Source organism: Rhinolophus sinicus, chromosome 14 (genome assembly GCF_057876585.1).
Source record: "Rhinolophus sinicus isolate RSI-liver-muscle chromosome 14, RSI-T2T, whole genome shotgun sequence".
Taxonomy (NCBI): Eukaryota; Metazoa; Chordata; class Mammalia; order Chiroptera; family Rhinolophidae; genus Rhinolophus; species Rhinolophus sinicus.
The window spans coordinates 88,273,326-88,299,499 of NC_142514.1; the positions used below are offsets into that span (position 1 = coordinate 88,273,326).

General features: G+C 48.4%; 1 protein-coding gene across 12 annotated transcripts in view; it reads right to left on the reverse strand.

The window, feature by feature from the left end:
• RREB1 (ras responsive element binding protein 1) overlaps positions 1-26,174 on the reverse strand; it is a 167,509-nt gene that overhangs the window by 17,971 nt on the left and 123,364 nt on the right. For all 12 annotated transcript variants that reach the window (XM_019745404.3, XM_019745403.3, XM_019745409.3 and 9 more), the window contains exons 7-10: positions 21,478-21,622; positions 20,586-20,722; positions 5,648-5,837; positions 1,069-3,985 (exon numbers count right to left, since the gene is read on the reverse strand). In XM_019745404.3, the coding sequence (XP_019600963.3) occupies positions 1,069-3,985; positions 5,648-5,837; positions 20,586-20,722; positions 21,478-21,622 (3,389 nt within the window). The remainder of the gene's footprint in view (positions 1-1,068; positions 3,986-5,647; positions 5,838-20,585; positions 20,723-21,477; positions 21,623-26,174) is intronic.

Here is a 26,174-nt window from a genome sequence, read left to right on the forward strand (position 1 = left end):
GATACCAGATAATTTTTTATCCCAAATACTGCATGAAAAATATGTACACTAAAAAATTGTTACTTATTTGAAATTCAGATTTAACTGGCATCCTGTATTTTATCTGGCAATCCTGTTACCCTACATTTTTTTATTTGGTTTTAGGTCCTATCCGTTAATATCTGGGTTTTCAAAATATTATCTAAAGGTTACGGATCTCACCCAATTTCTCCTTAGTCTGATGATATGAATCCCTTATTAATATTCAGTAAATTAGAATTAAGAAGAGAGTTGTATGGTCATTTGAACAACAGAAGTACCTGGTATAAAATTATTTAAAGTGTATTTCTTATCTTAAACTTCTCTTTTAAAATGAAGGTTACAGAAACTAACATTTGAAAAACACTTTTGGGATATTGTTTTGGTAATTTAAGTCTGTTAATTAGAATCTATATTTGTGTGTTTCAACAGAACAGCTGACAATTTCAGTATAAAAACTTCTTTAAATTCTAAAACTATTCATCACTGATTTTCACAATCAACAAAAGAAGATGCCACTACTTTAGTGAACTGAAAGATAACTGCAAAATTTGCAGTATTTCCCTTTAGGAATACATGGCAGTCAAAAGAACTTCACAGAATGTTGAAAATTTTAAAAGCTGCCTTGAGAACACCAGGATGCAATTTCTCCTCCTAATACCCTGGCCCAATACTTTGATACAAAGTTCCACTTCTCCCTGGCTGTCTCCCTGGGGTAACCAAGTGCATAATCTTGCCACCTTCTTCAGAAAGAATGGGGTGGATGGCAGTGAGTGATCCCATGGGCTTAGGACCATTTTTCAACCTAAAGACACCCTACTTTTCACACTTCCTTCACCAGGAGCCCTCAGAGAGCTCAGACAATAGGAGCAGGCCATTCTGGTTACCCGAGCACATGGCCCAAGCCGGCAAGCACCCTGCTTCCGAGACTGGGAATGGGAAAAGGGTCCCATGTTTTCAAGCCCAGCCCTCGCTCTCCCTCACCCTGGTCGGTGGCTGGCAAGTCTCCCTTCTGGGCAGTAGCACCCACAGCCTGGTGGGCCCCCTTACCAGTGTGTGTGAGCATGTGCCGCTGGAGGGAGCTAGCCCAAGGGAAGACGCGGGGGCAGTGGGGACAGCTGATCTTTTGCAGGCAGTTGGCGTAGGAGTTCCGCTTGGCCCTCAGCAGTTTGTCTTCCGGGGGGCTGCCCTGCTCTTCATCACTGGGTCCGTTGTGGTCCGCGGGGGCGCCAGCCACCTCATCCTGGGCACTGTCCTCCGTGGTCTGCAGAAACGGACTGAACTTGTTGGTGTCTGTGGTGGCCAGCATCTTCTCGATGCTGGCAAACTCCCCACTGGAGTCTAGGTCCACCCCGCCACTGGTGGCGCGGGGGCGGCTCCTCAGTCCCCTTTTCCGGCCCCTCTTCTTTGACAAACCAGCTGGTCCCTGCTCCGTGGGCGAGGCTGCCTCTGGACTGTTGGCAGCAGGGAGTGGGTTGCTGGGTTCTTTGGGGCTGGTGGTGTCGGTGGAGGTGGTGGCAGCTTTGGGGATGGTGCCTCCTAAGCTGTCTGAAGCTGTGGTGTTACTGCTGGTGCTTGTGGGCCCTGGTTCAGCCACCTTGGTTTTCAGCAAGGTGGGGGCCGAGGACACGGATGAGATGATCTGGGCAATGGAGGCCAGTGGGGGTAGCTCTTCTGTCACGGGGGGCTTTGGCAAGAGCAGGGGGGGCTTGGGGCGCAGCGGCCGCAACAAGGCTGGACTGCTTATGAGGGTAGAGTTGCCCAAGAGGGAAGAGCTGTTGACAAGGGCTGATGAGTAAATGGGGACAGCAAGCTGGACAGAGCCCTGCAGGGGCTGAGCGTGGGCTTCCAGAGTGGTGGCTGTCAAGGCTGTTGCTGCAGGGGCCACAGGTTTTTCCAGGATCCCGCTGGGGCCCAAGGTCACTGGCAGGGTAGGGCACGGTGGTGGACAGGGAGAGGGTACGTCCCTGCTCTCGGCTTCCTGCTCAGGCTTCTTGGCTTCGCTGGGAGCAGCCAAATCCTTGTCTCCTCTCCTGACGTTCTTGGGGATAGACAGGTCAATGGGCTCCATAGAATAGTCATAGGGGGCGGAGGAAGAGGGGCTTAGGAACAAGGCCGCGTTTTCCTGCTTCACTTGGACCAGGGCCAGGCCCTTCTGGGAGAAGTCCAAGGGCTCATTGAAGTCCACTGCAAAGTTGTTAGTGGGCTCCAACTTGACCGAGATGTGAGGCGGTGGCGGCTGGGTGGGGCCCCCATGAAGATAGCCGTTCTGGGACTCCAGGAAGGTGGCAAGGGGTTTGCGCTCGCCAAAGGCTGCGGTGCCCTCCTCCATCCTCCCCGAGGCCTCAGCCACTGGGGCTTCCTTGGGGCCCAGGCTGTCGGCTGCCAGGATGTAGTTCTCGATGTCGTGCTCGGGCACGTGCAGGTGCTGCTTAAGGATGTGGTGGATGCAGTTGCGCTTGGCCGAGAAGGCAGCGCTGCACTCCTTGCACTCGAAAGGCTTGCGGCCCTTGGGGCAGCCGCCCAGGCCGCGGCCGCAGTGCGTGCGCATGTGGATGCGCAGGGCGCGGTAGTGCTTCAGGTCCTCGCCGCACAGCCGGCACACCGTGTCCGGGGAGCAGAAGGCGTCCACCATCTCGGCCGCGCTGCTTGTCACGTACTCGATGTTCTTCTCAATGTCCTTGCGGGTGGCTTTGAGGTGCTTCTTGCGCAGGTGCCGCTCGCAGTTGGCCTTGACAGTGAAGGGGTAGTGACAGATCTTGCAGATGTAGGGCCGCTCGCCACTGTGCGTGCGCAGGTGGCGGATGAGTGCGGCCTTGTCGGCGGCGATGTAGTCGCAGATGTTGCACTGGTAAGGCGAGATGCCCAGGTGGGAGCGCACGTGCGCGCGCAGGACCCCCGAAAAGGCAAACACCTGGTTGCAAAAGCGGCAGGGGTAGAGCACCTTGCGCATGGCCGGCGATTTCTTGCTGCTGGGGCCTGTCATGATGGCTTTGAGGTCCCCCTCCGTTATCTCCTGCTTGATCTTGGCCTCCATGTTCAGGGGCAACAGGGCCTCGATGATGCTGTCCTGCTCCAGCTGCGTCTTCATCTCAGCCTGGCCTGGCAGATCCACCCGCGGCTGCTGCAGGAAGAGCTGCATGGCCGTGTTTGGCTGGGCCCCGGACTTGGTTTGCAGCAGGTGGGTGCTGGAGGCCACTTCCACGGAGCCTTTGAGGAGCTTCAAGGGCGGCGGGGGCAGGCTGGGGCTAATGCAGCCCGGGGAGGCCTGCTGGGCATTGATGAGAGGGGGGGGCGTGGAGGTGGCCACCACCGTCCGTGGTGTGACCAGGGGCTTTGGCTTCAGAGGGGGCATGTGTTTGAAAATCGCCTGTAGAGGGGCCGCAGGGGCCTTGGAGAGAGGCGGAAGACTGATTTGAGGGGGCGCTGAGGCTGCCATCTTCAGGATCTGCTGGATGTCGGCCAGCTCGAGGGCAGACTCCCCAGAGATGGGCTTGACCACAATACTACTGTCGGGCTGGATGATGAAGCCCTTCTGGAAGGGCTGCAGGGACAGGTGCTTCATGCCCTCCTTGGTAGCCGGGAGCACCGTGAGAGAACCGCCCAGGGAAGCAGCTTCAAAAGGAGACAGCCTCAGCATGTTGGTGCAGCCTGGGTCCTGAGGTAGCTGACACTTGAGTGCCTGGAGCTGTATTGCTTGGTTGTCGTCCGGCAGGGGCTCCTCGGCCGGAGCGGGTCTGCTGTCTTTGGTGTGCTGCAGGCCCAGCAAGGCCAGGAAGACCTTCTGCTCCAGCGCATCGCCACACAGGCTCTTGGCCTGCAGTCTTTCCCGTCCCTGGTCCGCAGCGACGTGAGTCGGCTTGTGCAGGGCGAGCGAGGAGAGCATGGGGAATGCCTTGTCGCAGATGTCACAGACGAAACGGTGCTGCTCGCTGATGCACCTTCGCAGGTTTGTTTCACACCAGGCCTGCACGGAAGCCAGGTCAGCAAAAGCAAAGAAATACAGAGGAGGGTTTAAAAATCATCACTAAACTGAGATGCAGAAAGAGTTTATACAACTGCCCAGTACCCAGCCTTTGTCCATTACATATAAGGAGCTGACCTTTCCTTGCTTGCTAACTCCTGGACTGAATGAATAAGGAAAACCATAAAGCATCTTAAGAATCAGGTTTGCTTGATGAAGGACCAACTCCCAGGGTATCTCGGCAGAGAAGCAGGAAGTATGGTTAAATAATAACACCGCAAAGGTAGGATTTGCTTTTTTAAAATGTGTGCCCTGCAAAACTAACTGATGGGGACTACCTACTTGCCATCAGCTACTTCTGTTGTATCTGAAAAGAGGGCACTGGCTGAGAAGGGGCACACACGTGGGTGCACCATCTGGGCGTTACAGGAGTGTACACACACGGAGGCCTACATATGGGTGTATACACATGCAATAATAATTCATTGAGCTTGAGACTTAGGCATCTGAAGAATTTCACTGTTGATACCTTCCATTTCAATTTTTAAATATTGGAAAAAAATAGTTTGAAAGTAGTTTTAGCAGGTGCTTATAAGCAGAGAACAAATATGGCTCAGGTTAATAATAACCCAAAACATTTTAAATAAAAACTACAATACTGAAAATATTTAGCTATAAGGCCAATTAAAGCTATAATATATTTAAAGAAATATTTTAAAAAATACAAATTCAATTCTGATAGGGCTGGGTGGAGGTGGAAAACAATTCACAACTTTAAATCCAAATGCCCCAAGAATGGGCAGAAGTACTGATGAGCTAGACTCAGGTGCAAATATGAAATTCAACACAAAATAAAAGGCCATCTACACCTCTTGACACAACCGCCAATGAAGACTAAGAGGGCCAAGCTGAATTTCAAGAGAAAAGTTATTTAAAAAAAAAAAAGAAAAGGGCTGGCCTGGTGGCTCAGGTGGTTGCAGCACCCTGCTCCTAATGCAGAGGTGGCCAGTTCGATTCCCACATGGGCCACTGAGCTGTGCCCTCTACAGCTAAGATGGTGAACAACAGTTCTCGCTGGAGCTGGGCTGCCGTGAGCAGCTGGAGGTTGGCGTGAGTTGCCGCAGGCTGCTGCGGGCTGCTGTGTGCTGCCGTGGGCTACCGTGTGCTGCCATGAGCAACTGGTGGCCAGCATGAGTGGCCTGCAGCCAATGTGAGTGGCCTGCAGCCAGTGTGAGTGGCTGGCAGCCAGCGTGACTGGCCGGCAACCATCGTGAGCTGCTGTATGCTGCCATGAGCAGCTGGCAGCCAGCATGCATTGTGAGCGGCCGGCAGCCATCGTGAACAGCTGGTGAGAGCTGCCATGAGTGGCCGACCAGCGACCGGCAACCGAATGCCTCAGCGGGGTGGGGGTGGAGGGGGCTGTAAGGCTCATAACAGCAGCATGGGCCAGAGAGCTGTGTCCTACACAACTAGACTGAGAAACAACGGCTTCAAGTGGAGTGGGCGGGGGAAGCGGAAAAAGGGGGAAAAAACCAAAAAAACAAAAAACAAAAATCCCAACGGACAACACTTTAATTAAGCAAAAGAAACATCAGGGTAAGGAAGTTTAGTCCATCTATGCAGACTGTGGAGGTAGCTTCCAGTTCTCCTGGTCGATCAGCATACCTGAGAAATCCAAGGAAACTTCCTACAGGAGAAGTCAGTGAATCCTAAGTCATGGAAGCCAGCAGGAATGGAAGGGTTGTTCTGGATGAAAGGCCTTCCCATTGCGTCTCTGGGAAGCTGTTTGTGGACAAGTGCATTGTGGCGTAGCAATCCTCGATGTGTCCGAAAGGTGACACAGCAAATGTCACATCTGAGAGAAGAAAGGGACAGGATATAAGGAGGCTGCCGGGTCAGAATTTCCACTTGTCCATTAGCCTTATTATATTTTTTTGTCGCTTCATTTGTAAATGAAAATAAAATGATGTAACAAATCATTATAATAAAAATGTTATGACATCAAGAAAACAGTCTGTTCACAGTTAGCAACAAAACTCTTCCTTTAAAAATGTATGTTCTAGCAACTTCTGGATATCCAATCTCTGCAGACAGCGCAAGTGCGTACGAGATGATAGCCACTGTCACAGGCCTCCTTGTTCTTACTGGAATTATGTCACATAGAGTGATCATTTCAGAGGTTTTCTCCCTCCCTCTGCTCAATGGGTTCTAAGCATCAAAAGTGTTTAAAAGCCAAAAAGCACACATTTACACAGCATCTAGAGCAATCACATCAGCATCCCTGGTATCTGATCAGGATAAAATAATCATCAAATTCTCCAACTGAAGTAGTAGCATGTGACAGTGACTATGTATTCAGTTCTGATATTGTTACCATTAGCATCTGAAAAATGGCCATAGCGCCTACCCACTGAGCCCACACAGCATGCAGGACACCCCATGAGGCAAAGCGCTTGGCCCCGGTATCCTGGCGGGTGGGTATCCTGACCCTCACCTTACAGGTGAAAACACTGAGGCTCACGTCACACAGCCAGTATGAAGCAATGACAAAATGTGAGTCCTGTTCATACTCCCACCCTCACCTATCACCCGGCTGCCTCCCTTTTCTAGAAAAAGACCCCACAAATGCAGTCCCTCTAAAGATCATGTTTCACTTTAGAGAGGACATGCTCCTTCAGCTCCTTCACCAGGACACTGTGTCCTGGGCCACACAGATGTGTAATAAACTCCTTTTCACCTCAGTGTTATCTTCTAGGTCTGTGCTGAGAACCACCATCTTGAAAAGCAGACAGTCATTAGGATATTACCAATATCCCCTTGACGGGCACCATTACAGTAGCCACAAGAGCCACATGTGGCAGATTAAATTTCAAGTTTCCTCAGTCATGTCAGCCTCATTTCACGGGCTCCACTGTGTCAGGCAGTGCAGACCTAGCACATTTCCATGGCCCCCATGCCCTGTGCCAAGCATCATTCCAGTATTGACACATGCAAGCACATCTGCCGCTTCTCAAACCTCTAAGGCAGGTCCTACTATTGTTTTATAGAGAGAGAACTAGGGAGCAGAGGAGTAAAGCAACCTGCTCAAGTTCACACTGCACACACCTTAATGGAAACTTTTTTTTGCTTTGAAATTCTTCTCTGGAAATAAAGAGATAACGAAATCACCTGTGAAGCAGCTGAGCTCATTTTCATCTGGTGACGAAGGAAAGAAGTGCCAAGTATGTGCAACTCTGCTCCCCTTATCACGTTGTGGCAGGACACAGCCAACGCGGCCCTGCCATGTATCTGCCTCTCCCATCTCCACTGCTAACTCGGCCCCATCTTGCCATCAACATTCCTGTCATCATTCAATTACATGTAGAATACCAGGTTCCTCCGAGCCACTCAACACGCAAAACTGCTTTTGAGGGAATTATGCTTAAGCTCACCAACTGTGATAGAGGCTCCAGGGACAAGATGGCTTCAGAGAGCCCCAAACACCTTTAGGTAATCAAAGTTCTCTCAGCCAGGGGCCCAGACAGTGCAGCTTCCTTCCCTCTCCTGGCCCTGCTCCCTGGCAATCCCTTGCATGTAGGCCGTGCTCTGGGGGAATGAGCCCCAAACCATAGGAAACATTCCTTGCCAAAAGTACCAGAGAGCTGTGTAGGAAAGAAGAATGGTTGCAGCCACTCTGGGGGAGGCTCTTTCTGGCAGAACACATTCAAGTTACACACACATTCTCCGGGTGGGGCTGCCACCCTTGGAGCCTCACAGCTGCTCTGTCCTACTGCCCTTGTTGAAGGCTCTTTCTCTTCTAGCACCCCGACTTTAGTCCTCCCACGCTCAAGTTCAACTGCACACTTCACGTGCTCACCAACCAATCACCACACCACCAGTCAGCTGAAAGCTCTGTACTGAATTGAAAGGATAAGAGAAACATCCGAATTGGGGAAATTTAACACTAACCAGATATCAGATGATATTAACATATTACTGTTAATTTTTTAGTTATGGTCATATGTTGGCCACACTTTTTAAAAAAGTTCTTTTCCTTTATAGATATATAATGAAATATTTATAAATGAAATGTGTTGCCTGGGATTTGTTTTGAAATCTGGGGCAGGGAAGAGATGAAACACAATTGGCCAAACTGATAATTCCTGAAACTGGGTGATGAGTGTATGGCAGGTCATTAGACTATTCTCTCTACTTCTGCTTATGTTTGAAATATTCCTTAATACAGCTAAAAGAAATATCTCATTGCAAACGGCTAATGAGAGTGGGCTGACTTTTGCCTCTTTCTTCAAGTTTCAACAATGTCCACTATTTGCTGCAGGTCTGTGTGTGTGGGGGGTGTGTGTGTGAGGAGGCTCAACTTATAAAAACTCTGAAAGAGAAGCTCCTACACCGAGAATCATCGTGGCACAGGTAATGTGAAGGAGCCCATTTCTCCAGCAAACGCACTGGACAATCAGAACCTCTGGGGAAAAGTGGAGGGGCCAGGGGTCAGGAAGGCCCCCCACCGTGGGATTCACAGGCTGGCAGCGAGCCACCTAGGATAGGGCGGACTGGGGGGGGGGCACACCTGTAGCCCACCTACTGTGGTACTTTATGAACCAGAGCTACTTCAGATTTTCTTTCTCCCTTCCCCTCTGTCCTGTTTGGGGCATGAGCGGACGAGGTTTGGGGAGCTGTGGGAGATGGATGCACTGTGTGCCTTCCCTAGAAGGTGAGACTAAGAGAAGGAGGTAAGGAAGACTGGGGCGGGGGCAAGGCGGTAGAGAGCTGTCACCCAGTGGTCCTACAGACATCTTCCACTGGAAGTCTACACTAACTCATACTTCTCGGGGTCTAATTAGCAGTGCCTATATCCATTTTGCGTAGAACATTGGCAGAGTGTTTCAAATGAATGCTTACCAGTGCCAGGCACTGTGCTGGCTGCTGGCACGTTTCAACCAATATTGAGACACATTTCATCCTGATGGCACAGTGAGACAAACAGCATTAGTAAGAATCAGTGACAGTGCGATCGTTCACTCACACCTGAAGGGGAAGGCCTGTCCTGGCCCACCTTTTCCCTGTGAAGACAGCAGGGCTTACTTTGCCTTGGAGGGAGGGGCTAGTTAATTAAAGTCAGGGAAAGGGGAGACGGTGCTCAGAATTCATGCACACCTTAAGTATTTTACTTAACCTATACAGTTAAATAAACACAGTTGATCCTCATGGTTTGTGGGTTCTGTATTTGTGAGTTTGCCTATTTGTTAAAATTTACTTGTAACCCCCAAATCAGTACTCACAGTACTTTCTCGGTTACTCGTGGACATGCACAGCATGGGGAAACCTGAGCTGCCCTACGCACACACGCCCAGCTGAGGTCGCACAAGCAGATGCTCTGCCTTCTCTCGTCAGCTCTCATGCTGTAAACAAGTGTCTTTTGCAGTCTATTTAGTGTCACACTTCTGTATAATGCCACAGTCTATTTAGTGCTTTGTGTTGGTGGCTTCGCTTTTTGAAATGGTCCCAAGCATAGTGCTGATGTGCTGCCTAGCATTCCTAAGTGTAAGAAGGCTGTGACGTGCCTTATGGAGAACAGACGTGTGTTCGATGAGCTTCGTTTGGGCATGACTTGCAGTGCTGTTGGTCATGAGCTTAATGTTAATGAATCCATAGTATTTATTAACCAAGGTGCCTTTAAACAGAAACGTATGAAACAAGGTGATGAGTTGATGAGCATGCTGTGACCCTGTGTTTCCCCGGGAACAATGGCCCCGCAGTCTGTGTTCACGGTGACTTTATGGAGCACGACTACTGTGTCTGACAAGATTTGGCTGGACAGCCACCTGCCCATTTACGTTTGAGTCTAGTTCCAGGGTCACTGTCATCGCATGAATCATAACATCTTTGATTTCCAGTTTTAGATCCTTTAAGGTAGAGCAAGAACCTAGACTTTTATAAACCAAACTAAATCAGAATCCTAGGTTTTTATGATTATCTCTCTCAACTGTTCATAGGCATCTTGCCCATCCTCAATTTTTTTTTTTTTTTAATAAATTTTACTGGGGGATTTTGGGCAACAGTGTGTTTCTCCAGGCCCCATCAGCTCTAAGTTGCTGTCCTTCTATCTAGTTGTGGAGGGCGCAGCTCAGCTCCAAGTCCAGTCACCATTTTCAATCTTAGTTGCAGGGGATGCAGCCCACCACCCCATGTGGGAATTGAACCCGCACCTTTGTTGTTGAGAGCTCGTGCTCTAACCAACTGAGCCATACGGCTGCCCCTTGCCCACCCTCAATTTGACAAAACAAAACAAAACAAGCAAACAAACAAACAAAAACGAAAAAACAAACAACAAAAAAAACCTGTCTAATTTGGACTATAAACAAGTCTGCCCAACTTAGTTTTCAGAGACTATTCCTTTTTTTAAAAAAAACAGTATCTCGTTGGCTTATATAAAATTTAATGAAATTATAGCAAATAATTACAAGTGTCACTGACATAAACAAGTTGGTAAGAAATAATACGGATTTTTAGTAGCAGGTAAGTGAGCTGTAAAAAGTGAGCAGGTAGACCTGAGAAGTGGACTGCAAACTTTGGGAGCTGTACTTGTAATTAAAACATTTTCGAGCATGAGTCCTTGTATTTGGTGTTTAACTGAGAAATGTGTATTGTAGCTGATAAGTATTTATATACACACACATATCTGCACACACATATAATATGCCAGGTATATTATAAAATGTAAAAATAGAAATTTTTAAAGGGCAAGATAAAAAGAAAGTTGTTACTTTTTTTTGTATCCCCCAGAGTTCTTTCTGAACACCCTCCCCTTTGAGACAAGTGCACAGCCTACTGGCCATAAGAACTCAGTGTGAGGGGCATCACAAATAGGTTTTATAGAAACAATGGAGAGTCTCTCCTAATAATCAGAGTTTGCTGCACTCCTACTGTAGCAATTAATGTTTAACATCATGTTTTCATCACTTATTTCTATACGTCTAGCTCCTCCTTTACTCTCTAGTTCAGCTGCAAATCCCTCCTGTTTTTGGCATTTAGGACAGTCGCACAGTGATGAGGTGCTCAATAAACACATGGCAGAACGAACCAGCGCACCAGCGCCCCCCAAACCCGTGTCCTCTGTGGAAGGCAGTTGTGGAGCAATGTGGGGATGGGCCCAGGGACCAGAGGCACTGCAGGGCAAGCTCAGATTGCGTGACCTTAGATGACTTATTTCATTTGCATTTCAGCTGCCTGCGATGTAAAATTTCCCAAACATGCATGAACTAAGAATCCCCTCATGGCCTGTTAAGAAACCAGAATCCAAGTAACTAGAGAATGGGCCCCGAAATCTGTATGTGAACAAGCACACCAGGTGATTCAGAGTTAGACAAGTTTGGAAAACAAAGTATAGTGACAAGTGAGAGGATCTCGAATCTATAAACACCTTCAGCTACAAGCCTGTGGAGTGCCTTATCCTTCCTTCTCTAAGCCTGTTTTCTTTCTCATCTACAACATGGGGATTTTTTGAGTTACTGTGAATAATAACAGATAACAAAATGCTTGGAAAACTGCAAGGTGCTATTCCAAATGCAGGAAAATGGAATTTTAATTTCAAAAGGATGCGTTCTCTCTTTTCACTGTCAAGAACTTCCCAATGGTCTCTACCTCTATCTAGTGTTTAATCTTGAGACTTGTGGGGAGAAACGTGTGTTCCTCCTGGTAAACCCTCTGTCCTACATACAACATCTGCTTCCTCACCACCCCTGCCACGCCTCCTGGAGCCACAGCTCACCAAGAGAAGTGTGTACCTTCCCAGCCTGCACACCCGCTCCAAGCCTTCTAATAACGTCTAAATAAGGCCCTAGATCTACAACTTCACACCTCTGTTTTCATGGGATTTCAACCAAGGTGTATTCCTGTTTCACTTCATAAAAGATATAGAATGTCATCTCACAAACAAGCAGCTTGCAAGCAGCAGAGAAAAAAAAAAATCTGCTTTGAAACCAGAAGCACATCTTGAGGCTGGTTAAAAAGAAAAAAAAAGACACACACACATAAACAAAACACCCACAGAAAAACAGTGCCTCCCATCTCATACTTGGCACCTGTTGACAGACCTTAAATAAAACCAGTGTGGAAACCCATCACCCAGGAACATTTAGATTGGCCTCTGTCAGCCAGAGACACTCTCCTTCAACCAGCCCTCCCAAGGTCCAAGGAAGAATACTTTGCAACTTTGTTTCTAAGCAGCTCTTCAAGGACAATGAAGGTCATTGTAAATCTGTAAGCAATGCTGCTGGATGCTGAGCCTATGCAGGCATCCATTGGTCATGGGGTATTTGCTAACTTTGCGTGGGCCTGTCAGTCTTCATTAAGGCCACAGCCATTGGTCTGGGTGGTCCCCACAACTCTCTCCTTACTCCTAGTCTGGGGGAATCTCTCAACTCTGCCAGGAACTTGTGAACAGAATGATTGCAAAATATTTCAATGGAGTAGAACTGTATCATAGGAGAGGGGAGGATTTCATTCTGCAAGTGATTTTGACAATGTGCCAGAGGGAAATTTTACAAACCCAAGGCTGCTTTCTGATTTTCTGGCACCCTGAGATGGCCCTCTGTTGGAAACTGAGGGTAACTGCTCCAAAGAGAAACTAACTTTGCCGTAAGACAAGTACATTTGGGACAAAGTGTATCCAGCTGTAGGATTTAAACAAGATAATAGTACCCCATCAACTCTCCTAAAAACAAAACTTGCTTGTTTTCTTTTTAAATCACATATGGAAATGCAAATACAAAATACCTTACTCTAAGGAAAACAAAAATTCATCAGTAGAAAAACTGCAAAGGACAATTTAAGTAAAGGTGAGATCACATATGAAACACAGGGATGAATGCTAATGTGGGCATTCAACCTGTCCTCAAATTACAAAAGGAGCATCACCTGTGTGAGAACGCCAACTCACTTTGCTCGCAGATACAGTGTTTCTGTACCCCAAGGCAGCTCACCTGCGCCTATCTCACATGAATTCCAGTGCATGCTAGCAAAGGCTTCTCTAAGGTAAGATAATTTAGAAGACTAGAGTGAGATTTCAGCACTCCCCACTCCCCCACATGTGCCATCCCAGCCCCTGAACTGTGGGTCCTGCTTCTCGCAGGGCTGCTCCATCGTGGTGGCTCCTGTGACGGGGCAGGACTCTAGTTAGCTGTTAGGGGGTAGGTGGAAAGAAAGGAGCTAGTTTTGGGTATGCAGAGGCAGGCTTTCCTGAAGAGCAGAGGGGAAAAGCACCCGCCTGCAGCTTGTCTCCTCTCTCTCTGCCTCCCTTAGCACCACTTGTAATGTCACAGAAGGGATAGGAGTAGGTGTGAAGTACAGACAGGGGAGGGCTGAGGTGGGGTGACGGGGCAGGGAAATGCCTCCTGGCAGCATGCAGTGGGATGAGCCCAGTTTCCACTGTGGCCCCTGGTATGCAAAGGACAGATGGCAGGAATGGGGGCTGCCAATGCTGGGGCCAGGGGGAGGAACCCCGATCACAGGGAGCCTTCGACATATACTTGCAGCCCTCCTTGTGTGCCTTCTCCTTTGGAAATCTGACAAACGAGCAAAATCCCACAACACACTGGCTCCGGCCTTGAGACTGGCTGGGCTGGAAAGAGTACATTGCTCATGTGGTCAGCGAAGTCTGACTCTCACAAGAACAGCCAGCTGCCCTGGTCCTGAAGCCACAGAGAGACCCAGCCTGCCCGCCAGTGCTGTCCGCCTCTGCCTCTGGCTGCCACAGGTAAAGGGACAGCAAGCTAAGGGCTGCAACAAGCCAGCTTTGGTAGTCCGAGGAAATACTCTCCTTCCTTAACTGAGGGTTTGTCCTTTCAATTCTCAAAGGACTTTACTGCAAATGAATGGTGTGCTTGCTCATAGCCAGGCCCACTCGTCTTAAGAAAACAAAAGTTAAAGTTTTAAACTTACTGAACTGAGAACTGAAATGTACCACAACTCGCCTCATGGGGCAGAGCACCCCGGTATCGGTTCTTTTTCTTTTCTTTCATTTTTTGAAAGAAACGTGCCTAATTTGGGGTGGGGTAGAAATGCGGTGTGACAGATGTGTTATTACGGCGTGGGTATGCATTGTGTGCAGGAGCAAGGGAACAAGATAAGTACAGCCAGCTGTTCTGAGGGCGCGCAGTAGGGCTAACAGGTACTTAACAGGAATGACTGTCACCATTAAAGGAATCAGCCCTGATAACCAGTGACTAAAGCCTGTTTCCCAAATAACCTTCCCAAAGTACCCAAAATGGGATGGGAGCACGCATACACATCAAAGACTAAGACTCAGCCAGGGAGGCAAACTTATCAGAAATGGGGTTTATAGGAATGGGAAACAAGACCACCAAAAAACCTTTTTTCCAAACCTGGTGGCGAAACAATTACAGGATTAGCTCCTCCCAGTTCTTGCTACGATAATATTTTATTCACCTGGTGACCTTAACTCTCCAGTACAAGAAGAAGATCTTGAAGTCAACCAAAAACGCTTAAGAGCAGCCCAAAACAATAAACCTCGGGCACTTGACTTTTACATCCTTCTATCAAGTCAACCATCATAGCAGGTAGACAGACAGATGACCCCATTAAGAAAGGGTAAAAAAAAAAAAAACCCAAAAACTTTTTTAAAAAAAATTATGCTAAATATATTTTCAAAAGAATGTTTTGGCAAATCTCAAACATAAGGAAACACATTTTTTTAGAATCTCAGATTTCCCCAACAATCTAAGGAAAATGATGTGTGGTTCTATTACTTAAAGGTATCAAGTCCCTTTACGCTTCTAAATATCTGGCTTTCAACACAATACCCACAATATCTGGATTACAAAATTTGGTAGGTAGGACTCAAATCAAATTTAAATAGCCACTCAGTTTCCCAATTTTAACAAAAGCAAAACTAGACAAAAGCAGCTCTTTATAACAATAAGGACTAAAGGACAACCTGCTTTCATGTTCCCTGTCAAGTAAACAGTACCTGGGAGAAACCCAGAAATTTGACTCCTTCTCAATTTCACTGGAACGGGGTACCCCAAAGAGTGGCACAGAACCTGACTGTAAATGTTGTCAGGTTTAAAATATCAAAAAGTACACAATCTAAATAATATCAGAGGTAAATGTTCACTTAGCCTTTGTTACAGTCTGAGGACTATGGACTGCCCCCTTTATCCTCACAGCAGTCCTCAAATTCATTTTCCAGATGGGGAAACTGAGTCTCAACTCGCCTGTGGCCATGGAGCTGCCGTGCAGCTGGCATGGAGCCAGTGGCTTAACTCCTCCCTGCTGTTCTCCTTTGCTGTCTGTTCAGAGGACAGTTATTGCAGAGGCCCAGCTCCTTCTACAACCCAGGCCACATTCTTAATGCCTGACACTGGACAGCGGCTCACAGGGAGCCTTTCCTCCCACCAACTCTGCAGGCAGCCAGCAAGCCCAGCCCATCCTCAGAACCTGCGAAATACCTTGCTGAGAAAGCTGCCGCTCGCCCTGGCCACTTCCCTGAGACACTGGATTTATTGCTCATTATAGCGTTTTAATCGAGACTCTGACATTCCTTTTTTAAAGGGATTTCATGCTTCATTTTTCCTGCTCTGTTTCTGGAGGCAAGAAGGGCTAAGTGCAAATCACCTCTCGGAACCCCGCCCAATTCAGACATTCCTCTCCCCTCCAGCCCACCCTCCCCTCTACATCAGTCCCAGCCGAGAACTGACATCCAACAGCTGCACTAATCTCTCCCAGTTGCTGGGAGCAACAGTGTGGGCCCTGTGACGGCCCTGGCCAGTGGAGGGTGGCAGCCTGCCCTCCCCACACCAGGAATCCACCAGGCTGCACACCGCCTCCCGACACCCAGCTCAGACTGTTCAACCACACCAGCGTGCCATGAAGCCTGGGCAGGTCTAGGACTTCACCACGGGAGGGCCGGGGTGAGCCCAGAAGCTGGGGGCTGTCCCTGCCCAGCACAGACCAAGTCACAGAGAGGACCCTTGGGCAGGTGGAGAGGGGCCAGTCCTGACAGAGGCACCTTCCAGCTTCCTGGGCAGAAGCAGGAGTTGGGGGCTGGGGAGAAGGGGCGTGTCCTTCAGCATCATTTTAAATCCGCTTCAGCCTGGCCAAGCCTAGCAACCCTGAGACTCTTAAATACAAGATGCTGACAAACCCCTCCCTATTTTTAGAATGGCATTTAACAAGTGAATTAGGGCCAGTGCGATGTGAATTACTCTGAGGGTCTTCCTGCAGGTGATGGGGGTGTGTGTGGAGGGCAGTAAGGGGAGTTGAAAACTCCTTGGAACACTTGAGAATCCAAAAGAAAGAAGGTTCTGGCACCTCTTACCACTGGCAAGATGAGGGCTGGCCCCCAGCCCACCCTCCACGCCTGCAGCGACACCCTCCCCTCACACAGCCGTGCCTGGCAGAGCCCATTCGGGTTCCCCACTTACTAATTCCTGACACAGACTTAAGGGTATCGCCTTAAAATTGAAAATCACCTCACCAACAACCAAGATCAATAATTTGACCAGAACGAGGAAGGCGCCCACGGGGGGAAACACAGCGACGGGCTAACACCCGACAGAAAACGCCGAGGGGCGCTGCACCAGCTGATCAGGCTCCTTCTGCTCGGACCACAGGCTCCGAGCCCCACTCGGCCCTGAATTTACCCCTTTGCTTTGTTTCAGAACAGCCCTTTACTTGTTTTCTGACTGGCCCCTCAGGGGCCCTGTCTCTAATAGCATCATTTTTCCCCTCAAGTCTGGTCAAATGCCTGACACATAATAAGCACTCAATCATTTGCTGGGTACCTTTCAACTGAAATAATTTAAAAATGATTTGTTACCTGATCTCCTTTAATCAAGAAGCCATGTAAGATTGCACAACTTTTGCCAATTTTGCCCCCCACTGCAGCCACATCAATATGGTGATCACCCGCCCAGGGGTCATCTGACCCAGCCTCACCCTGGTCAGCCGGACAGAAGTTGTTCAGACACAGGAGCAGGGCCTCCGAGGCAAAGCCGCGGCCTTGGTGCCTCCCGCCACCGCGGGCCTGTGTGTGCAGCGGGGCTGCCGAGCCCTGGAGGCGCGCCCGTTCAGGCTGAGATGGGCTGGGATCGTACCACACACTCTGGACTGCAAAGACTTAGCATGTAAACAAGAATGTAAAATGTATTACTGACGATTTTTACAGTAAATCTATACTGACATATTTGGGATATACTGGCAGAACAACAAAGCATGATCAATTTCACTTTCTTTTTTTTAAAAATGTGGCTACTAGAAGAATTTAAATGATCCATGTAGCTCTCATCTTATTTCCGTGTTTCCCCGAAAATAAGACCTAGCCGGACCATCAGCTCTCATGCGTCTTTTGGAGCAAAAATTAATATAAGACCCCAGTCTTATTTTACTATAATACAAGACCGGGTCTTATGTAACATAACATAAGACCCGGTCTTATATTAATTTTTGCTCCAAAAGACGCATGAGAACTGATGGTCCGGCTAGGTCTTATTTTTGGGGAAACACGGTTGTATAGGTGGGTGCTGACTGGTTCCCTCCCAGCTGACTTTATTCACGGCAGTGGATGGCCTGTTACTCTGTTCTATTCTTATAACCAAGCAAAATATTCCACACCCCGAAACAGCCCCGCTCAGGGATGTCCTGTTTGGATCCACCTGCTCAGTGAACACTCTTGCCCGTCACCTCAAGAAGCTCTGCGCTTCTCCTGGTCTGGGGAGCTGTGCAGAGGGGTGGATTTACTGCCGGTCGTGCCAGGATGCGAGCAACAGCCGGCACCAAGAGCCAGAAGCACTACAAGCGGCTTTGTGTCTTCCTTTTGTTCTGCGCTGACACTTCGTTAATTTGAAACACAGGGGAATGGAGGAGATTGGCCTCAGTGTTTACAGTTTGGATTTCCAATACTTTTTATTAAGAAACAACGGGCACCTTGCCACCTTTCGGGGTGGGGGGTAAGGGCGGGACAGAAAGAAGCGAACAACTGTTTTGAGTTAAAAATTTTGTCTAAACTGGTAGCATCCATCGCGCGGTGGTTCTGCTGCCTTTGGAGTCTGCAAATGGAGTTGGTGTCTATTTTAGCTCTGGGTTAACAAGCAGTTTCTCCCACTAGCTACTGTCACAGTTCAATGCTTGGCTGGGCCCTGCTGGCTCCTGCCTGCCCCAATGGCCTCTTCTGATAGCAGGCTATTATGTGGAACGGCAGAGCAGAGAGGAGAAAAGGAAAATTAACTATGTTCTGTAATCAACTCCTTTTGGTTTCCAGACACAAGTCCCACCCCATCTAGCAAAAGCCACCAGACAGGGAATGGCCTGGCTGTTCCCCACAAGGGACGCAAGGCAACACTCTCTGCCAGGTGCTGTGGGCGCAGCGTCCAGGGCTCCAGTGGGAGGGAAGCTGCCAGGAGAGGCTGAGTCCCCACCAGATTACAAAACTTCTCCCATCACCCCCTCACCAAACAAAGGGCGTTACTACTGAGCAGGCAAGGAAAACACGCAAGGCTGAGGTTCAACTTCATAGCCCGCCGACGACCTGGGGCCTATGCAGGAGTCATGGCGAGTGAATTACCCACCGAATCGTGCAGAAAGGAACAGCCAGGGCCCATGCCAGGCCCAGCTCCATCCTCTCTGAACAGCAGCCCAGCCTGGCCCTGGAGTAGGTGCGTATCCAGAAGGCCCCGCGCCAGAAGCACCCACACCCTTGTCCAGGCCAGCATTTAAGAAGGGGACACTGATCTTTATCACCGCTATACACTGCTGTGCAGGCTTCAGCCACTCAGACGTCTCTCCTGAGAGCCAACTTCTTTTCCCTGTAAGATAGAATTATCTAGAAGGGGCAAATGGATAGTTCCTAGTATCTGAGCACAGAATAAAGCATGAAGTGAAACGAAACACATGAAGGAACTCAGAGACTGACTAGCAGTGTGTTTACTTTGCAGCCTGGGTTAGATGGCTGTTCGGCAGGCATGGGAGTCGGGGGTTCCACGGGCTCTTCCTGCCTCTGGCCACGACTCGCCGTGTGAGGGTCGTCTGGTACCGTGAGCTCTATTTGCTCAGGTCCTCAGTCTAGCAAACTATTTCAATACTCATCACCCACAAGCCCACATCCTGGGGATGCTGTGAACGTTAATGAAACCGTGAAGTTCCTGAATCTCTCAGACATGCAGGGCCTTTAAAGGAGGAGCCAAACGCTTTTCCTGGTAGACAGAAGAACAACTGTAAAGGGACAGGTTTCAGAATCACAGAGTTTGAAGCCCGAAAGGGAACACGGGGATTATGTGGCCCAGTTCCCCTGTGAGCAGAGACGCCACTGGGACCCAGGGGTCCAGCCCACTCCCACACACCGTGCAGTTTCCCGAGATGGGGGGAGGTACGTAAAGACATTTCCTAGCACTTCAACTGCTCAGCAGTTTAAACTCTTCATAAATCCTTCCCCCCAACCCCAGTGGAAAAATGTCAAGCTAATGTGATTAAGGATAATGATATTTGACATGGCTTTAAGTTACCGTACAATTAGACTTCCCCCTAACACAAAAGTCTTCAGCTTGCTCAGACCTTTTCTCTACTAAGTCATGACCAAACACGTGTCTTCAGGAAGGAAAAATAGTCCATATATCGGTAAGCCACACAGATGTCCAGATTTCGCCACTTCCAAGCTGTCATCTGAGACCCCAAGCTGCAGCCACGCACACAGTCACCTCTGCTCTGGTGACCCTGGCAACATGCCGCCTCCCAGTCCTGCCTTGCACCAGGGTCCCTGATGGCACCTCGCTCTTTTGAGTGCTTACAGGCTATGTAGCATTTTTAAAGTGGCAGTTCTGTAGGAAAAGGTGCCAAGCGTATCTGCTCACTAAGAACACAGGACTTGCTGCTTGACGAAAAAGTTCTGAGAGAAGGGAGGGAAAGAAAGCCGACTCCCCTGCCCCGCATAAACCCCGATTCTGCTGGAAAGTCATATAACCATCCACGTTTTCTGCCTGGGAAGGCTGAGGATAAGAGAAACCAGAGCCAGCAAAGATCTAAAACTGAGGCTGGAGCAGCAGAACAATCACCTATCACTGTTCTCCTGTGACGGGCTTCACTTTGGGTCGACTGTCTTACCTGAATTAGAACCTGGTCTTACCCCAAAATGCGTTCTTAGTGTTCGGTGCTACTAGTTCAGTCCAGTCCAAACACCTACAGACACCTGATATGCCTTTCCTGTCCTTACCACACATTCATGCACAGCTAACGATCATTTGGGTTGCAACAGCTCTGTGAAGACAACGTGTCTGCTGCCCACAGACCCCTGTGAGAGGAAGCCCTGTGCATGGGGAGCTCGGGTGATGGCTCCAGGGGCCTGGCCAGGAGTGAAGGAAGCAGACGGAACCTCGGTGAACACATCCTGTGGCCACAGCCACCTTGTGTCTCACACCTTTCAGTCCGACTTCTTCCTTACACCACACACCATTCTTAACGGCCTTACTAATGTCATCACACCCAAGTGAAATCATTTCAGCCCAGTGGGAAGTAATGGGAAATAAGGATATGCCAGAAGAAACAGGAAGAAGAAGACCTTTCCAGAGTACAGATATGCTCCCCCTCCTCCTACCTCAGTGGGTTATCTGAGTGCGTCTCCATGTGGGTCTCCAGTCCATACTTGCAAACAAACTCCTTGAAACACACTGGGCAGTGAAACACTTCATCAGCCTTCTTTTCCAAGTCACCCGAATGCCCATCTTCTACCATCTTAGGGGAAAGGAAAAAAGTGCAGTCATGAAGGAGGCCCCTCACATGTGTTCGCTTCTGAAGAGAAACCAGCACTAAATCCAGCGGCTATCTAAAAGGAAAGGGATGCCTCCCTCCCAGGTATTAAAGATGCTACTGAGTAGTTCCTCATTCATGTGACAAATACTCACTGAATACTACCATTCACCCACCTATCCACCCAGACATCCATCCACTCAGACATCCATCCACCCAGGCATCCATCCATCCACCTATCCACCCAGACATCCATCCACTCAGACATCCATCCGCCCAGGCATCCATCCATCCACCTATCCACCCAGGCATCCATCCACCCATCCACTGAGACATCCACCCACCACCCATCCACCCATCCACCCACCCACTCACCCACCCTCAACCCACTCATCCATTCACCAAATAGTTATAGAGCACCTAACATCTAACAGGCTCTGGGAATAGAAGAGTGAGGACAAAAGAGTCCCTAACACTTATGGAGCTCCCATTCTAGCTGGAAAAACAGACAAAGCACGTGAACAATGGAACAAGCTCTTCATCAGTGGGCTCAGTGAGGGGGTTCCACAGAGGAAGTGCACAGGTCCTCTTTTCTGCAGACACCTTATAAAACAGTGTGGAAAACAGTTAAAAGCTAAGGCTGTATGTCTGCCAAGTCCCCAAAACTGTACAAATAAAGACCAGAGATATCTGCCCCATGTCCCGTAGCTAGGCACATCTGTGCTGGGAGCAGAGAGAACCTTTTTAGCAGGCGCTGGGTCTTCCTTCTCCGACTCGGCATCGTGACTCAGTTTCCTTTTGGAGGACAGCCGCCTGCGCTTCAGTGGGGAAGGAGGGGCTGCAGCAGCAGCACTGTTCGGGTCCTTCTCATGGATCTTCATGTGTCTAGAGAACACACACATACACACACACAATGTGATTCAGCAAAAAACCGAGTTGGTTTATTTCTGTTACATTTTTTATGTTTAGATGTTGGTAAATTTTCTTTAGAGATATGGAGTATAATTTATATAGTGACTTCTCTCTTTTTAAAACCTTATAACCCGAACCCCTTAAAGCCTTGCAAGTGTTATCCAAAAACTATCACTTAATGCCTTGCTGTCTGTGGGGAGATACTCATGAACTCCACTGGCACTGAGATAAAAACAAACTGTCTGATGACCTGTTCTTACTGAGACCAAGTAAATTATTTGAGGACACATAATTCTATAGAATAAGGAATTCCCAGATACTGCGTTTTCATAAACCAAATCATCACGTTGCATTTGCTCCAGAACTCAGCCCCACCTACTAGTGGCATATGTCCTTTCTATTCTGCCCTCTGAAGGGTCAAATCTGAGAAGTGCCAACAGAGCAAATGTCTGGAGTGCTTATGAAGGCCTGAAAGCCCTTCCATGTTGTTCATGGTATTACATGGGTTAATAGATTATGAGAATATCTGGGACAATGAAATGAGGAAATTACATGTTGCAACCCTGACACCTATGGGACGAGGAGTACACGTATGAGGAAATATTACATACACATACCAGATGGATATGGATGAAGAGAGTTTTATGGATGACCTGATTTAAGTGGCCTAACTTTATCAAGTTCTAAAACAAACATCCTAAAAATAAGGTCCCAAGACCTATAGGGATGAATGACATTATACAAAGATAGTCAGTCTCAATTTCCCTGCTCTATGACAAAAAAAGTTTAGTTTTCCTAATGACAACCATCACCACCATCATCTATCTCTGACTGGGGTTAAACTGTGCCAGACATAGGAAAGAAGCCACAGCCTTTTATAAATAGCTCTTGTATAGGATTATCGTAATGGTGACGTTCTTAGGCATGGGAAACGACAGCCGTGTTTTCACAGACTATCCTGTCACACTTTCAAAAGCAAGTTCAGCTCCCTTTCTGCTGTGCCTTCTCCAGAGGAGGCAGGCTGAGGATGAAAAAGTGAAGCAGCTCGCGAAGCACAAGCAGCAACAATCAGGCTGTGAGGCCAGGGATTCAAGGCCAGGGCTGAGAGCACGCCTTCCCTCCCATAGCTCTGGGACCGCCATGCCTGGGAGACCCCTTTTCTGAGTGTGTGGAGGTAAGACGCTGACTTCTCTTGTTCTGCTTCCACTCTAGAATGTGGAGGGGTCCCTGCTTCAGGCCCTGCCCCAAGTGCAACCATTGGCCGGCAGTTGAGAGGTGGCTTAACCTTTGAGGAAATGGGCCTCAGGGAGCGAGGCGGAGGCCAAACCTCTGTTCTCTTAGGGGGAATCAGTGTGGAGGAGCAGAAACACCCAGTGGGAGAGAATGGAAAGGCATCACAACCATCTGCCCACGTCCACATAATTCCTTGCTTAGATTACTATGCTTAGATTATTAGGGAAGGATGCTTCCTTATTAGCTCTTGGTCACCTAAAGCCTTGGGAAACTTAATGGAAGCAAGTAGCCTTGTTTGAAGTACCTGCTCTATTCTAAGGTGATTTAAGGCAACCATCATTTAATATCAGCGCTTGGAAGGAAAAATGAAAGACCAGCAAGTTTCTTTTGACATTTATTGTATGGCATATTCCATCTTTAGAAATATAAAAAAAAGAAACAAAAAAAAGACAAAAACCTTTTTTGAAGCATTAAGAATTGAGGAAGAATGATACTAAAAGATATAAATTAGTACATTACCTACCTTTTTCAATAAATCGCTCAAAATTAATAAATAAAAAAAAATCAATACTCTTTTCAACAGTCGACACGTTACTAGTGCAAATCAACATGAAGCTACAATAACCTGTGAGAAATTTGGAAATTGGAGATTGACAACTGTCAGCAGTTCAGCAGCTTATTTTCTGTCATGACACTAACATTTATAAAACGATGCTTTATGATCCAGCTCTTGGGACTTACGACAGAAGTTGTTTTCACAGACAGAGGAAGATGAGGGACGAGAGCGAGCACTCAGTGAGGGAGGACCCAGGGGGGACTCACACAGATTATTTCCATTTTGCAGATGAGACAGCTGAGGTGCGGAGAGGCTGACACACCCAGGGCCTCACAGCTGGCACAGACCCAGGTGTGCCGACTCCAAAGTCCATGCTCTTCCTCTAAAGCCTTGGGATCTGCATTCTGGATCACAGGCTGCCATCTTAAGGCTTGAACCTGAACCCAGACACTTCCTTTCTGAGTGACTGTGGCCCAAGGCCCTGCAGTTGTTACCAAACTAATAACCAAATGTCCACAGGGAGTGAAGGGCCCGAGGTCAGGCAGAGAACATGCCCCACCTCTAGTCCTGTCTCTCTTGTTCTGAAAAACGGGGGATGCCCCTGAAGTGCGTCTCTGCCAAAGCCGGGGGAGGAGACCGGGTCAAAGCTACCTCAGGAGCTTGGCGGCAAGTACAGGCTGCTGAGCACCAACCCACTCCAGGTGTCTGACGGAGCTCAGCCAGAGGCCCAGGTTTGGAGCTCAAGCACTGCTCCATTCTAGGGTTAAATCTCCGGTTGCTGGCCAAGACACGGGCTGTTCCCAATCTGTCCAGTCAGCTACATGCTGACCAACAGCTGCAGGCTCATTTAAGAACTTAATTCAGTCAATAGTTGAGCTGCCAGGTTCGGAGCTCCAGCCATTTCTGAAGTGGGATGTGATCTGTAGTTAAGGACTCTCCCCACCCTGACCCCTGCTCTTCTTCCCTGGCCTCTGACAGGACGAGCAGCAACACTGGCAGTCCATTTCCTCCCAAACGCTCACAGGAAGTGGGGCGACTCACCACGATGAGCCAGCCATGGCCTCTTTTCCGCAGAATGTGGCCAAAACAGAGGGCTAGCGGGGAGGAGACAATTCTGTTTCTCTTCTCTAGAAGGCCTGGGTCTGTTTTTCTCTTGGGTTTTATTTCAAGGGCAAATTCATTAATTTCCACGTGCCTTAAGAATCAGTAAGTTACAATGAGCCTCGGAACTGGAGAAGAGCTGAGATGCTATCCAACCTCCGACTCGGCACAGGAAGTCCTGTCCACAGCACACTGGAGAGACCATCACTTAGTTCTGCTTGCAGACTTTCAGCCACAAGGACTTCTCCATTTTCCACAGTGCTAACTGTTAAAATCACCTTCCACATGCTGAGTCAAAAATTCCATCCTTCCTTTAAATGTCTATCTGTCCTCTGGGCAACGCAGAATCAATCTGCATTCTCTTCCACATGGCAGCTCTTCCAACAGTTCAGGATGATGACCGCATTTCTTAAAAGCTTTCTTAAAATAGAACAACTCTGCTCCTTCAGCTAGGCCCCCCAAGCTCTGCTCTCCAGTCTGTTGAATTATACCGATCACTACTAACCTTGGAATACTCTCCAGTCTGTGAATGTCTTTCATGAAATGTTGGATCAGACGCTAACACCAATTTGGATGTGGTCTGAGAGTGAAAGCCACAGGCTGGGACCACCCTCCAGAGGCTGTGTAAACAGAGCTGGGTTTCTTTGTGTGTGTTTTACAGGGACGCTACCCCCTCAGTTCCTACTAAGACCCCCATGATTTCTTCATTCAAACTGCTATTCATTCTGTACCTGAACAATTAACATCTTTCCACGTTTTCCAGATTGGCAAGGAAGAAAAGTACGCAGTGGTGGTGTGGTGAAGTCTCTCTCTCATTCTCTGCACTAGCCCATTAGGGGGGATCAAATCGCTGATTGAATGAATAAACGAATGAGTAAATATTTGCTGAATCACTGAATGGAGGGATGGATGAATGAAGCACATGCAGAAAATCTGTTACACGTGCAGTTATCACTACAACACATGCACTGGAACTCTAACACGCTGCTGATGGGAGTGAAAACTGGTAAAAACCCTTCTGTAAAGTGCCTGAGCTACGGGGATCAGATTTTAAATATATACACCCTTTTATCTCAGTAATTTCACTTCTAGAACCTTGTCTTAAAGAATGATAATTGGGCAAATGTGCAAAGATCTATGTACAAGGATTGATGTATCATCGTTCACAGACAGACACAACAGACGAACACTAACAACAGAGACTTTTCAACCAGTTAGTCTTAACAGTTTAAATCGGCCACCCTGCTTTCCCTCTTTGCCCTCCTACTCTCCACTCTCCACACAGCAGGCAGAGTGAGCATCTAAAACACGGATCAAATCATACCGCTCCTGCAGACGGTGCCGCTCTTAGAAGCCAGTCTGGCCTCAGCCTACTTCTCTGACCTCATTGGCGTGCCCCCTGCCCCAACCCCACAGCCCTCAGACACACCAGCTCTCTCTGGCTTCCTCAAACGCATCGGGGTCCTTCTGCCTGGGCTGCTCCACCCGACCTTGGAGGGCCGGCTCCTGCCATCAGGTTTCTCATCAGGTGCCCCAACCCACTCAGGCAGATGCTCCCAAGCCCCCTACCCAGGTTTACTTTCTTCACAGCACACAGCAGTAACTGCAAACATCATCTAATTACTCGTTGGATTG